Source organism: Daldinia caldariorum (assembly GCF_022478825.1).
Source record: "Daldinia caldariorum strain CBS 122874 unplaced genomic scaffold F4812scaffold_5, whole genome shotgun sequence".
In the NCBI taxonomy this organism is placed as follows: domain Eukaryota; kingdom Fungi; phylum Ascomycota; class Sordariomycetes; order Xylariales; family Hypoxylaceae; genus Daldinia; species Daldinia caldariorum.
The window spans coordinates 603,937-618,091 of NW_025953041.1; the positions used below are offsets into that span (position 1 = coordinate 603,937).

Below are 14,155 nucleotides of genomic sequence, written 5' to 3' on the forward strand. Positions count from 1 at the left end.
TAGGTACTATCAAGGTAAATTAGGAAGCAGATATAAATCGACCGGTACCGTTGTGGCGTAAGGGAAGAGGTGATACCGGCGTGTAGCATTAGGTAGTCGTGATTCTTATTGGCTCATGGCGTTTCTAAATATAGGGGGGAGGGATATCCTTACATGGATTTGGGATCTTATGGCTGTAGGTGCCCTTTAAGGGGGTGCCCGTATTGTCTTTTAGCGCCAATATATGTACTTCTAGAAAAAGAAAGTCACCCAGTGAAGAGCAATTTGACTTCTATTTCTCAAGTTTGTTGATGAGATTTGACTTGACATTTTAGAAAGAGAATGGCTTGGCTAGATCCGTATTGTTTAAAATACCTTACCTCCTATTATCTAACGCAGGTGGGCATATTTTGTGAGCACTAGAAAATCATTCACTACCTGTATTCTGCATGAAAATGGTCAGCTGGGTAGGGTGAATGGTTAGGACTGTCATTGTGAAAGAGGCGCAAACTCTGTTCCTGAGGTACTTTCAACAGGTGTGCAGTTTACGATGTACTGACGTGGTTTCGCTTGGATGGCCGCTAGATTGGTCCGTTTTATTAGGCGACCATGATTCTGTATGTTTTTATTGACCAGCGTCATTGTCGCAAACATGATTCAACGGCCCCTCGCACCAGTGCACAACACCATTGTATTGTCGCCCAAAGCATCTTCTAGACGCCTTTATGCCTAATTGTCTATAATTAAAAAAAAGAATCTTTATGTTGTCCAGTATGACATATGAATTATAACGTCGCTGGTTTTCATTTTGCCGAAAATACTACAAATGCACCCGAACGAGCCGACCTTCCGCGTGCGCTCTCGTTGAGGTTACATCATTTTGCGATAAACAAGAACGATAAAGAAATTCTAGACCATCATGGCGACGGTTCAAAGAAGCAATTATCTCCCTTACCTCCAACAACTTCTCGACACTCAAGGCGATACGGACGGCGTGGCTATAGAAAGTATATGTATGATCTGCCAGGATAACAGACTCGATATTTCAAAGAGTACCAGAGAATTTCCCGCGCCTATCCAACCTCCTACCAGGCCTCGGAAGGAAAAACCCCCAAAGGAAAAATCTCCCGATGAAAAGAAATCCCCCGATGAAAAATCTCCGGATGGAAATGCTTCAGAGGAAAACCCTCTAGAGGAAAAGAGTCCAGAAGAACAATCTTCAGAGGGAAAGTCTTCAAAGGAAAAAACTCCAGAGAGAAAATCTATAAAGGACTATCTCGAGTCGCATAAGCATCTTATCGAATATACAAAACATGGAATCGAACGAACTGTCGCACTCGCGTGTGGTCACGTTTTCGGCGACCGATGCATTAGAAACCTCTTGGCGAAAGGTTCGGATCTCGTCTGTCCGTCTTGCGGATATAGAATGGCATATCAAGGCTGCGGCCACGCCATCCCGCCGGCGCTGATTCCGATCGACGGCAACAATTCGGTTCGGGATACATTCCCTTTGACGATCCCCGAAGGCGCGCAAGACCCGCACAGCTGCATGGAGTGCAGATGGATACACATTCGATCACATATGCGGTACGCGCTCGCGGACGAGTGTATCCTCTGCCGGCAGAAAGCGCTCGCTAACGTACCGCTGGACGTGCCTGGGCACCGCACGCATCGAGAACAACATGTCAACTCCGGACTTAGGCAGGCTTTGAACGAGATCGTCACGCTTATTTGGCCCGAGTTTGTGACACGGGAGACAAACACGTCGCTGGCAAAGGCCTTGGCTGAAAGTGAGCGCCATCAAATCCAAGTTTCACTGTTAAATGCCATGGTTCTATCGGAGCTAGACGAGACAATTTGGTATCGCACTAAGGCCGGCAGGCCGACTCAGCTCACTAAGGAACAGTTGAGAAGGCACAACCGGGGGATGGCATCGATCGAGCAGACTCTGCTAGAATGGCTCATGAACTCTAGCCGAGAGCAGAGACGGATGTGGTAGATCATTCTTCTCTTAACTGTTTCATCGGTTAGGTACCTGGGGATTTTCGGCGTTGACAGGTAGGAAAGGGTAATTCAAGTCGGCAGGGTTTATAAATAGGTACCACTCTGTGTGTTCAATAAAGATACCAAGGATGAGTTGTTTTTTTTCTTTACCTCAGTATCCACCCCTTGGCCCCCAAGTCGTGTCCGAATGAACAAGGCAGCAACCTAGTTCTCCCCTCCCCCCGCTCGTCAGCCTTATGATTTCTCTGCAACTTTGCTCCAACACCGCGAGACCTGTCAGACCTTTTCAGTACTACGTATAATATATTGGGTGAGATGTCATAATTCAAAATGGGACTGCCAGCTTTGCCAAGGCGGCAAAGCGGCAAAGCAGTAGGCAGCAGGCTTGGAAAATCAGATATCTCTCCACTGCTTCACGAATGCTGCAGATATCGTTTAACTACCGAGCTAATATTACATGCCTGCATGCTTCCTTTTTATAGCCCCCCGTTTGCAAGCCACTAGTGCTACTAGGTGGTACAATACCTAGATCAAATAGTCCTAGGTTGCTCTAGACAATAGGTGAAACGTGACAATCGACGATATATCTTTTTAGGATCAAATTCGGCTAACATTAACATGTCGGCTAACATGCTGTGTGATACTGGTACCCAACTTGTTTCGAATTAGGGTTCAAATAAGCCAAAATCCTTCCTCTAAGTGTATAACCTTCATGATACGACCAGAAATAGACCTTGAGTTACGGTCACATTTCTTATGTTGCACTAGACTTTGGATCAACAACTGCGCCACAACATATGAGTGCTATCCTGGACTATGTATCACTGTAGGGATTAATTACATATGTAGCATCCAGGTATAGTATGTAGGCTGACAGGTATGTTGGTAGGCATGTATGTATATGAGTCGCCGAAAAGTTGAGAAAACACCTCTTTTTGCCTGCGTTCTGTGATCTCTGCTAGTCTTTCTTCAACTCAACTTCTCTATAATCTAAGCGCACTCCTACGACCAAAGTCTCACCTCGCTCTTCTTCCCCTATAATACCTACATTACCTAGGTATACTTTGAAGTCTTTCTCGCATTACGATGTTGAAGTTAGCTGCGCTCGGTGTCCGAGGCTTTCTGGTATGCTCCTCGAATATTTGCCTATATTCTGTCGGTGATATCCATACTAACTTACCCGCAAGCTTCTATTCAGCGCAGTGGTACTAGGCCTCTCCGTAACTCTTGCGAAGCAGCAAGTCGAGGGTGCGCCCCCTTCAGAAACATCATTTGGAAGCTTCTGCGGTGCGTTCGGTATACTGGTGTCGCTGGTGGGCATCGCTACATTATTCATCGACAAGATCCCAGCCATAGTGCCGATGATAGCAGATGGTCTTGCAACAGCGCTTTACCTTGCTGGTGCCATCGTAAGTTAACCCTTCAATGCTAAGTTTTCATGCGTATTTTCCCAAGAACACGTTCAAAGTACTGACGTTATGTTTTTCTATCAAGGCATTGACGATTGCTTTGAAGCCAATACCCAGTTGCACGGGTGACGATGACGAAAGCCGGATCGAAAGAATCCAAAACAAGCTCCTAACAGGTGGCTGCCGAACTGTTGGCGGTTTTGACGTATGTCCGGGTAGACCTGACGAAAACGGATTGAAGGGCCGATGCCAAAGGGTACAGGTGAGTTCTTGCAAGTTTTCTGTTACTTAGCTTCTTCCTAAGAAGTCAACTCCCCTAAGACGTGACACGGATCCGCCTTCTTTCGATTATATTATGTATGTCTAAGGATGGCATTTGCTGATTTCAAGCATTCTATTAGGCCGACTACGTATTCGAGTATTTAGCCTTTGCTTTCGGAGTCGCCATGATAGCTTTAACCTTCTTCTTCAACAAGGGGAAGGGAAGTAGAACCGCGACCTATGTCTAGGAACCTTACCTGCTAATTTAGGACTAATCATTTACCTATCTGGTCGGCCATGAAAGGGTATGGGATTGTTCACACTTAGGTACCTCCTACCTAGGTATGTATTGGAAGGGATGATGACGAGGAAAATGTCTTCCAGGATCCAATTATATATTTAGGATGTTAGAATAAAAAGTAAACGAGGGTGACAGAAATCCTTGTATTGTATTGTTGTGTTGGGACGGAGTATGGCAGTAGCTTCTTCCGAATGGCTCATCCCAACATGGGCTTCCAGTTAGATATAACCGTGCAAGAGAGCACAGTCGGAACTTCGCAGTGATGTGTTTCATCGGAATGTGGGCACCCGTTTGTGATATGTAATACCACACAATACAGAGCTTCAAACCCGGACAAACCGTTAGATTCTGCCCTTGCCTGCTCGGAATTATTTTTTGTCTTCTAAGAGTCGTGTTGGATTTCGATTCTGAGGGATTGCATTCCTCATCCCTTTCCAATTAAGACAATGACTGGGAACCACATATGATTTATTATATAAAGGCCATCTGCGCGCATGATTCTTATAACGTAAATTGACCTCCAGAGTCGCGTGAAGCGAAGGTCCAATTTTTCCATGTGCTCGACATACGCTCGACATACACGCGACTTTGGGCCTATCCGCGACGTTTGCACTACCGAATACCCGAGGAACATCTACGAAGCCAACTAAACAGTAGAGTTGCCAGCGCTGCTTGGCAAAAACATGGAAGATTTGGGTAGTTAATTAAGCGGTAATGAAATACTTTCCCTAAAGAGGAGATAATGATATTATTCCATATGAAGTAGGTATTTAAGACAATGTACCTACCTAGCATCAGGTATTAGAGCGCTATTATAGTCTGCTTCTTCGGGATATTCGCATCAAAGCGCATTGATGTGGACTAGACGTCAATGCTACCAGTTAATCTAATATCCCGACTGCTCGCACCGACATATAAATCATAATGGCCAGCTTGTACGATCCAACCCTGAGTGACCACGTCCCACACACTCAAATCACGCCTCGTAAGTTCGAAAGTGACCTCGGCGGATTCTCCCGGGGCCAGGGGGACTTTTTCGAACCCGCGCAGCTGCTTTGGCGGGCTGTTCGGGATTCCGACGTAGAGCTGCGCCACCTCCGCGCCGGAGACCTTGCCGGCGTTTGTAATCGTTGCGTTAACTGTGGCCACGATGTCCCATAACGCTTCGTCGTTGCTTGGAGTAGAGGATCCTTGCGGCTCCGGTGTAAGACCCAGGGGCTCAACTAAGAGCGAAGAGTAATTAAATGTCGTGTAGGATAGACCGTAGCCAAATTCAAAGCGCGGGGCTATGTTGTTCTCGTCGAAATGACGATAATCTACGTAGACTCCCTCGGTGAAGTCGCACTGTGGGCTTGTTGTGTTTGAGGGGCCGCGATCGCAGGGAGAGTAAACCGCATAATCGCTCTCATTCCTGGCCAACGTATACGGCAGCTTTCCCGAAAATTGGGCCTCTCCATAGAGGAGCTTGACGAAGGCTTTCCCGCTGTCCTGACCGGGGAGGTGAGCAATAATTGTCGCGGTAACGTTAGGATGCTCGATCCACTGATCGACTAGACGGACACCCGCAGCATGGATGACGACAATTGTGTTTGAACATTTAGAAGCAACGTTCAAAACCAGCCCGTCGCTAAAGTCATCGTGAAGTCCATCTCGGTCCCATCCTTCGGTAGCAATGGCATTGATAAAGACTAAGCAAGCGTCTGATGCTGCATTGACATCCGGTTTAGGTGAAGTTAAATCCCAGTTAACCCAGGTTCCATCGATTCTCGCCCTTTGCTGAATAGCGCTCAAAGGCTGTATGAAGGTTAGTCAGGTAAACGAGAAGAACTTTAGGTCATTTACATCATCTATATAAGCTGGCGCGTTGGCGCCGGCTCTTCCTCCAGTCACAATTGTACCTCCTTTGGCAGCTTGGTTGAAGTGACTCTTCGTGCCTAATACTGCTTGCCCCATTTCTGCGGAAGAAGTGTATCCTAGTTGGAAGAGAGTATCCGTGTTCTTAGTCTTCGGGATAGTAGCATCATAACCGTAAACGGACAGCATGGTCAGGCACCTCTTGAAAGGCAATGCTCCGTTATTCTTCACTAGGACATGTCCGGCTATCGCACCTTCTAGTATAACCGGCTTCGAATCAGGGTTGCGGGCATCGACTTGCTCATGGGGCAAGGTAAGATTCTGTAGCCCGAATCCGGGAACCGGGAAGTTGCTGCCATTTTGACCTACAAGGTACCATGCCGCAAGGATTCTATGTATAATTGAGCTGACTGATAACATAAAATTTGGATATAACAATTATCTTACCGTGTTGCCATATCTGTAACCCTGTCTTCACTTACAGTTCCGTTGTGAACAGCTTCGGTCAGGTTGTTACCCCAGAAGCCGCCTCCAGGCATAAGCACTAGCATCACGGGTTAGCAACCCCTATTCAATTGACAACCCATAAGTATAAGTTGTGGGGATATCGGTAAAACATACTGTCCAGCCCTGCATTCGCACTCTCGAGATTATGTTGAGCGTTCCAATCAAGGAGTACGAACCCATCAAAGGCAAGTTCGGTTTTAAGGACACCATTTAGCAACTTGCTGTTCTCGCAGCCGTACGTGTTGTTGATTCTATTATAGGAACACATAACCGAGGCGACACCAGCCCTGACGCCATCCATGAATGGCCACAGGTAAAGTTCATGAAGCGTCTTATCATCGATGTTCGCCGAGACAGCTTCAACACCAAAATACGGCCGTCTGTACGTCTCCTGTTCATTGGCAATGAAATGCTAGACGTTCGGTTAGCAATTTGAAGATGTGTTGATCCTGTGCATCAAGATTATACTTTGATATTCGCAATTACACCGGCGTCTTGGTGGCCAGCGATTGTCTCCGCGTTCAACTGCCCAGATAAGTAGGGGTCAATAGAGAAACCCTCCCAATTCCGGCCGCCTAAAGGAGTTCTTCCTAGCGGACCTGCATTGGGACCAAGCACGATATTAACTGATAAGATGTAAGTTGATTGTCGTAAAAGACTTAAAACTTTCTGCATATTAGTACTTACCACCTTTCGCTTTGAATTCATCGCCAATATAGAAGCCTCTCTGATATGTCAGATTCCTGTCCCAGCTTGCACCAACGTGAATTGCCGACGGGTATGAATTAACGAGGTCCGTAGCTCTAACCCCATTACCTGCATCGTGTAGACACATGCCAGGCCATCCCAGCCTCGGGACTGTTCCCGTATTACCAGCGCAGACATTATCGCCAACAGTAAAGCCGCGTGTGATATTGACCTTCTCCTCTAATGTCATCTGACCTACAAGGCCGCTGGCGCTGTTGTATGCATCGGCCCATCTGCCTGCTCCCTTCCCGGGTGCTTTTGGCTGAGGTAAGTAATCAATTCAACTTATTTAATTATTCAGGCTTATATCTAGACTTACGCGTAGGGAAAAACGAAGGCGATTGAGCATAGTTCCCTCCAGGACTGAAGGATGCAGACGCAACAACTGGCGATATCGAGAGCGCCGCTAATAGCGGAGGCAACATAGCGGCTACCATTTGAGAGTCGGCCTCAGATAGACCTATTCATGACTCGGCACAATGGTCAGGAAATTGAATTACACTTCCCTCAGCGCGAAAGCGGAAGCCTACTTTTTAAAGTAATACCGTAATCCTAGATGCTTGCTTTGCTTTGACATGGATCCAATGATGCTCCGCTCCACTAACTTGGCAATCCAGCCAGTGCGGCATAAGATCCCAGAAATCTTCACCGCTTTAAGAAATCGGGTTCCTTGTTAGTCCCCGGATTTACCATGTAAGTGACGGGTACTACCTTACATGTCAGCCATGTGTCCAACAACATGTTGGGGTTGGGAATACGACCCAATGGGACTTCATCACAAACAAATACGCAAACAAAGCACAGAGTAGCACTACGCTCACCATGACCAATTAAGCATTACGTATGGCCATGAAAGAAATTTCCAACCAAGGGAAAATTAAGTCTACAGTGTTAAGAAAGAGAGGTGCATGAGTACGAGTCTTATTACACGGAATAAAATAGGCAGCAGGTAGGTAGCTGAAGTATCATGTAGCAGTTTGAAGTAAGCTGCTGAATAGCTAGATACAATAACAGATATATCAGATATACAACTCATTAACATATCAACTATTATTCGAGAGTAATTTATTTACACTGATGTTTCCATCACAATAAGCTTCATATGAATAGAGAAATAGAGTAGATCGTTTGTACTTTTGTATAGGTATTAGATATATAGCAGAAAAGAAGAGAAAGAGAACCTTTGGAAAGTCTTACTAACGAAAGCTCCTACTAGAAACAACATGTCAATTAATTTGATTCATAATATTAGTGATACTTAGAGAGACTATAGACATATTAACTATCGGAAACTCGGAATCCAAGAATCTGCCCGAGATTCATTCATAACGATTATTAATTTATCAACAGGTCTTCGACGCCTGGGACTCATCAAGACAACAAACGTGGTCAGAATGCAATAAAGAACATTACTGCCTTTCGGTTTCGGAGCACTACGTAGTAAATGGTACATCAAAGGCTTTGTGTTAGTGACATGGCACGAACACAATGCCACCAATGCATATGAAGCAACACAGAACCCTTATGTAGCAAGATATAGATTGTTCCGAAGCTTCACAATCCTTTTCCAAACTCCTATAGACTGTTGCCAGCCCCATATATTTTCCACCAACAGCAAAGAAAATAAAAACACATCCTAATCAACTAACGATGGCACCTTTTTCTCTCAATACTATCATCCAGTGTCCAGGGCGAAGCTCTGCTGACGTAGGAGGTCTCACCGATGGTTCCTCTGCCTCTTGGTGCAAAGGGATATCCCCAAGGGAATACTCTCCCTCATCCCTTGATTGGCCACCTAGAGGGGGAAGTCTTGCACCTTGGATAGCGGTTTTTATCTGCGTGCCACCGGCTATAATTCTCCTGCTATGGGCTATATGGGCATGTGCTCATCGTAAACGTCGTGGTTAAGCAAAGCGCTCTCCGCTATTAGCTCCATATGTCCTCATAATACAAGCCAAAGATAACGGTAGCTGAACCGGGAATTAGGGCATACATATTCTCCGATAGTAGTAATATTGAACCAAGTTCTTTGAAATACGGTTACCTATGTGAACATAATTGAAGTTTAAATTCCTCCTAGGTATCTCTCCTGTGCGGGTTAATATGAGGGCAAGGTTCGGATGTGCACTTAAGGGACGGAGCATATACTATTGTGGGAGTCGCGTGGCCTTGTGTTGACATTATCGTAACTCGAATGATGTGTTTCAGTAGGGCCGCACCAATAGATCGACAATTGAAGAGAGATCGCGACGGCATGCTATGGATCAATCAAGAGGCAGAAGCGTTCCATAGCCTAGCCCTTCGCAATGTAATCAAATTCCACGTCGTAGTTTCCAGGTGTTGCCGCTCTCCCTCGGGTGTCGATCCTGAGAACATTTCGCGCATGTGTGGACTGAGACATACTGCAGAATCATAAGTCAATCCAATCCAACTACTGAGGATTCAGGGGCGGTAGGCATGTAGTAAAATCAACCCTACCCGTTCCCTTGAACTCATACCAAGGGCCATCCAGATACAAAAGGCTGTCAGAATCCTCTAACTATGTCAGAAATCTCTCTCAGCATCATCGAACAACTCTTTACTCACTAACAGTCACTCCTTTAGTTTGCACTTCGACTTTTACATTCCTTTCTTTTCGCTCATCAGCTTTCGTCTTTTGGCATTCCTCAGAACAACCAACCCATACCGAACCAATCATTCAAAATGCAGCAACGCGCGCTCATCGCTCTCATCACCCTGCTCGCAGCAGCAGTCAACAGCGCCCCCGTTAACGCTGTGCCGGGCGTTGGCGCACTAGCTGCCCGTGCCGCTCCCTCTCACGTATCCGGCGTCACCGCCGGCCACTCCGGCATCAAGGGCGGGTCGAAGAAGGAGCACAACTCGGCCGAGGGCGCGCATCAAGCCAGCCAGACCGGGCACAAGGCCGGGGGCGCGGGTCATGTGGGTGGACAGGCCGGCCAGCACGCCGTCGAGGGTAGCCACGTGGCGGGCCAGGCCGGACAGAAGACGCACGACGAGGGTCAGTTCAAGAGCAACGACGAGGAGACGGCAGGCATACAAGGGCACAGGGCCGGCATGCAGGACCACAAGGCGGCGCACGAGGAGCACCAGGCGTACGAGCACGGCAGCGAGGGCAGCCAGGCGAGCAACTACGGCGCGGACCGCAGCGCGTCGAAGAAGGGCGTCGCGCACAACAACAAGAACGGCGCCGACAGCGCCGACCGCGCCTCCCTCGACATGGCCGACGGCTTCCAGGCCGGGTTCCAAGGGTCCAAGTCCGGATACGACGGGGACATCGCCGGCTACGAGGGCTCCAAGCACGGGAAGCAGGGGTACCACTCGGGGACCCAGGGTTCCACGCACGGATTCGAGGGCTCGCAGGCCGCTGCCGAAGGATCCAAGATCGCGGGCGAGGGTTCCCGGTTTGGTTTCGAGGGTACTAAGGGCGCTTCCGAGTCCTCTAGGGTTAAGAAGGAGGGTGCCAAGGAAGAGAGCAGTCTCTCTGGCCTTCTCGGAGGATTCAGCGGCTTGGGTGCTGGCCGCTAATAAGCGTAAGTTCGCTGATCTCCTACCGCCTCTAGCATTGTTAGGTACTAACCTCCCTCCCAGGCCACCTCCTAGCTTTCTTTCATTTCTATTCGCCCAGTCAGCCGACCGCATCCTTCAACTGAAAGCAGAGTTTAAAAATTGGAAAATCTTGGGGTTGGCAGTAGTAGTTTAGTTTGGCAGCAACAGCTAGTTTAGTGTCGCGTTCCTAATATATGGTGTATTACTAGATCTGATTTCATTTACCATTTGCGTCAGCCATCACATCTCGTCATGACACAGCCACTCTAGGTAGCCATATCTTTCAGCGCATTTTGTCTTCAATGTCTAATGCAAGATAACCTCTAATTATATTATTGCAATTATCCTACACCTACGCTGTATGTTTATGCCCTTGTTATATTACTCCTTTAGTCTTCAGTGGTACTTCCACCCATATTATATCCCGCTTATATGCACCTCCCTTACTCCCCTAGTAAGCCTCTGAATCGGTACCGTTTCTACTTACACGGTAGACCTGCGCTGGCGATGTCAGCAATTAGAGTTTTGAATTGAGGGCCAAGTGTGTTGACAACGATTGACACATCAGGGGGTTCGGGCCATGCCTGCTCTTCCTGTCGCGTCAGAGCATCCGGATCCCAAGCCTCAGTTTTCGCGATGGCCTCTGTCTTTCCAAGGGCCTTTAATCCCTTGACATCTTTTCCCCTCCTGGGCGGACCGTTGGGTGTGTTTGGTGTGACGATGGTCTCGTCCAATAGGCAGTGCCAGCGCGTTATGTATACTCCTGGTCCACCCATACTCCCACACATTTCCTTCTTTTCGTAAGCAGCGAGGACATCTATAATATCCTGCATCCGCATAATTGATACTTCCTCTGATGTAGAGAGATACTTGACGTGATCATTGATGGACTCCCTAACGCTAGTCTGCTGGTCGGGCGGAAGTCCACTAAATAGGTCCTGTAGATTCCTATATATTTCTCCAGGCTCGCCAAGACCTTTGCCTTTACGAGTTCGCCGAAAAGTTTCTAGACTTTGTTTAGCCCAGTCCAACCACGTCTTCCGCAAGTCAGGACAGCCATCCGCGAAGTCATGCAGATACTCATAGGCTAGGTGGCGGTTCCGTTTCAATAAAGCAACGTAGTCTTCAACGGATGGCGGCGCAGTGCTGTTCTGTAATTTTCCGTTTTCTCGTACCTTCGGCTTGCTTGTCTCTATTAAGTCCGTCAAAAAGCTCTCGACGGAACTGAGATGTTTCCGTATGTCCACATTCTTATGGATGTCCCGAATCATAGGTTCGAAGACTGATACCACGTCCCGTATAACAGTCGTAGTTAGGTCGGGAGTTTGGCGACAGAGGACCTCCGTAATTTTCTCCCTATCTCTGATCGCAAGCTGAGCTGAGTAATATTGTAAGCATTGAGCATGCTGCTCCTCTGTAAGCGATTTTAGTAAGGACTCGTCCTTGGCCGCCAAAATAGCCACGATTATGGACTTTCCATCCCGCTTGCTCAATTCACGAGACGATTCGTGTTGGTCCCGAGATGCCTGTAGGTGTTCATCGATTGCGGCTAGGCACGATTCGCTGGGACCATCTTTGCTTCGTTTGATATTGTCAATTGCCTTACGAAATTCTCCGGTATCCCATTCTAACACTAGAGATATTATCCTGAAGATGGTTAGCTCCGCCGTTGTTGTATATAGCATAGCAATGCGAATATGGGTTACCTTTGTAAGAGATTCATCCCATCTGAAGCATTCTGCGTCAATCCAAGCCAATTCGAAATGGCGCCGACACTGACTTTTGCTAAGAATAATCTCACCATAGCATTAATCATGGTTCCGGCATTCCCAACGCGCAGTGTTTGACCGATTACTGAGTACGGGATCAAGCCATGGATGTTATTGATCAACTTGAGTAAATAGGGGCCTTCTGCTGAAAGAACAAAAAGGTGGTGGAGAAACGTAGCAATATAGATGATAGCGAAATTAACGGCAGCATCAACCGCTGGCGAATGATCCTCGAGATTTGCAGTCTTTGTAAAGTGATCAAATAACTCGTCAATCAGGTTCCCATAGACCAAATGCTGGACAACATCATCCCAGGCTTTAGAAATGTCTTCTGCTTTACGGGCGTCATATTGGCTCTGCAGGTTTGGTAACTCATCATTAGGTATGCCGTTTAATAAGCCCCTGGTGATGCATTCATGGATAACTGAGGCGGCCGACGCTAGACGTTTCCTACTTCCTAACGTCCCTTTATCGTAGCTTTCTGACAGGTCTGCTTCGCCAAATCTTCTCATTATACTTCGGAACTTGGTACTCCAAAACTCTGGGGGTAGATCTCTTACACCGGGGATGGGAAGAATTAGCCTGGTAAGGAGCAGCTGCAGCAATGGAGATGATGATTTAGCAACTCCATTTCTACCTCTATTTCTACCTCCATCTTTACCTCCAGCTCTACCTCCAGCTCTACCTCCATTACTCGTTTGGAGGCAAAACGGATAGCCATATTTCTCGATAGATTCGGGATACTTAAAGCTCTCGGCTTCCGAGTAAGTCTCGTGATGAACGAGGATGTCGACTAAGGCCCCTAACTGCTGCGAAGATAAAGCTGTAGAAGACATGTTTACCTTGGGTACATAACCTAGGAAAAGGAGCGACGAGATATTATGGACTTTGAAAAAAAAAAACCGAAAGCTGAAGAAATGAGCCTTTCTAATTTACCTGGTATAGAATTTATTTAAGTTGATGAATGCATTGCGACGTTTATGATTATTGTAGGTACCTGAGGTACTTGATCGCTACACGTACCTCTAGATTAGGTACCTACCTAGGTACCTATCTACCTCCTAAAGTTGTGTACCTAACCCAATTGGCTTTATTAATAGCGGATGACTTCTAAAAATTGAGGACGACTTACTGACGTCATACGGAATGAGTGGGCTAAACTCGTACGCTGTGGTACAAGGGTATACGTAAATTAGTTGTGATGTATATTCGACAGCTGTCAACTCCGATGTATTGCTCAGATGCGCTAACTAAAAGCTGCATTAGGTGCACTTTTACTTTGTTGTGCGGTCGGTAGCTGTAGGCTGTAGCTACCTAATGCATGTTTCCCGTTCCATGGCATCATGGTGTTACCAATTAACGATGCAAATTAAACACATTTTTATGTGCTACCCCAGCTTAGTCTAGATATAGCTTAGCTGAAGGATTAAGAGCATGTGAGTAATTAAATATTGTATAAGAGGTAGGTACCTAAGGTAGATTTAGTAGCTTCATATTAGGTACACAACAATGGGTCTTTTCAAGCATCAACTATTAGGAGTACCTAACTTAGGTGCGGCATAAAATAAACTTGTGAAAAAAAGATTACGATTGTACCAGATTGAGACTTATGGAAGATAATGGCTGCTGGTGCCCCGCTTTCATATTACATAATGCGTTCGCAATAAATAAAATTCAGCCGACCATCTCCCGCAAACGCTCCCGCAAACGCCCCCGATCTACGAATCGTAAAACCTGGTCCAAACATTATTCATCGT

General features: G+C 46.8%; 5 protein-coding genes across 5 annotated transcripts; 3 read left to right on the top strand and 2 right to left on the bottom strand.

Moving 5' to 3' along the window:
- Positions 1–249: 249 nt before the first annotated feature.
- On the top strand, positions 250–2,554 carry F4812DRAFT_422541 (uncharacterized protein). The gene has a single exon (XM_047933661.1). The coding sequence runs from the start codon at positions 899–901 to the stop codon at positions 1,976–1,978; it is 1,080 nt and encodes a 359-aa protein (XP_047791573.1). The 5' UTR covers positions 250–898; the 3' UTR covers positions 1,979–2,554.
- Positions 2,555–2,559: 5 nt separating this feature from the next.
- Positions 2,560–4,306, top strand: F4812DRAFT_422544 (marvel domain-containing protein). Its single transcript, XM_047933662.1, has 5 exons — positions 2,560–2,809; positions 2,873–3,108; positions 3,171–3,392; positions 3,478–3,654; positions 3,794–4,306. The coding sequence occupies exons 2-5, from the start codon at positions 3,070–3,072 to the stop codon at positions 3,899–3,901; spliced, it is 546 nt and encodes a 181-aa protein (XP_047791574.1). The 5' UTR covers positions 2,560–2,809; positions 2,873–3,069; the 3' UTR covers positions 3,902–4,306.
- Positions 4,307–4,384: 78 nt separating this feature from the next.
- F4812DRAFT_422546 (glycoside hydrolase family 3 protein) lies at positions 4,385–7,648 on the bottom strand. Its single transcript, XM_047933663.1, has 7 exons — positions 7,382–7,648; positions 7,003–7,317; positions 6,784–6,941; positions 6,430–6,727; positions 6,256–6,352; positions 5,797–6,199; positions 4,385–5,748 (listed from the first exon to the last, which is right to left on the bottom strand). Exons 1-7 carry the CDS (start codon positions 7,497–7,499, stop codon positions 4,816–4,818), a joined length of 2,322 nt encoding a protein of 773 aa, XP_047791575.1. The 5' UTR covers positions 7,500–7,648; the 3' UTR covers positions 4,385–4,815.
- A 2,117-nt stretch (positions 7,649–9,765) lies between these two features.
- Positions 9,766–10,608, top strand: F4812DRAFT_457800 (uncharacterized protein; the record flags this gene model as incomplete). Its single annotated transcript, XM_047937242.1, has 1 exon — positions 9,766–10,608. One exon carries the CDS (start codon positions 9,766–9,768, stop codon positions 10,606–10,608), a length of 843 nt encoding a protein of 280 aa, XP_047791576.1.
- A 246-nt stretch (positions 10,609–10,854) lies between these two features.
- Positions 10,855–13,485, bottom strand: F4812DRAFT_422551 (uncharacterized protein; the record flags this gene model as incomplete). The annotated part of the gene is made up of 2 exons (XM_047933664.1): positions 12,336–13,485; positions 10,855–12,276 (listed from the first exon to the last, which is right to left on the bottom strand). Coding segments are annotated over exons 1-2 (2,063 nt in total), but the record flags the coding sequence as incomplete, so codon positions are not given.
- Positions 13,486–14,155: the final 670 nt, after the last annotated feature.

Coding starts and splice junctions, on each gene's coding strand:
- F4812DRAFT_422541 (XM_047933661.1), top strand. CDS start 899: ATGGCGACGGTTCAAAGAAGCAATTATCTCCCTTACCTCCAACAACTT.
- F4812DRAFT_422544 (XM_047933662.1), top strand. CDS start 3,070: ATGTTGAAGTTAGCTGCGCTCGGTGTCCGAGGCTTTCTG. Junction 3,109..3,170: donor TCGGTGTCCGAGGCTTTCTG/GTATGCTCCTCG, acceptor CTTACCCGCAAG/CTTCTATTCAGCGCAGTGGT. Junction 3,393..3,477: donor TTTACCTTGCTGGTGCCATC/GTAAGTTAACCC, acceptor TTTTCTATCAAG/GCATTGACGATTGCTTTGAA.
- F4812DRAFT_422546 (XM_047933663.1), bottom strand. CDS start 7,499: ATGGTAGCCGCTATGTTGCCTCCGCTATTAGCGGCGCTCTCGATATCG. Junction 6,728..6,783: donor GTGTAATTGCGAATATCAAA/GTATAATCTTGA, acceptor CCGAACGTCTAG/CATTTCATTGCCAATGAACA. Junction 6,353..6,429: donor TGCGAATGCAGGGCTGGACA/GTATGTTTTACC, acceptor CCGTGATGCTAG/TGCTTATGCCTGGAGGCGGC.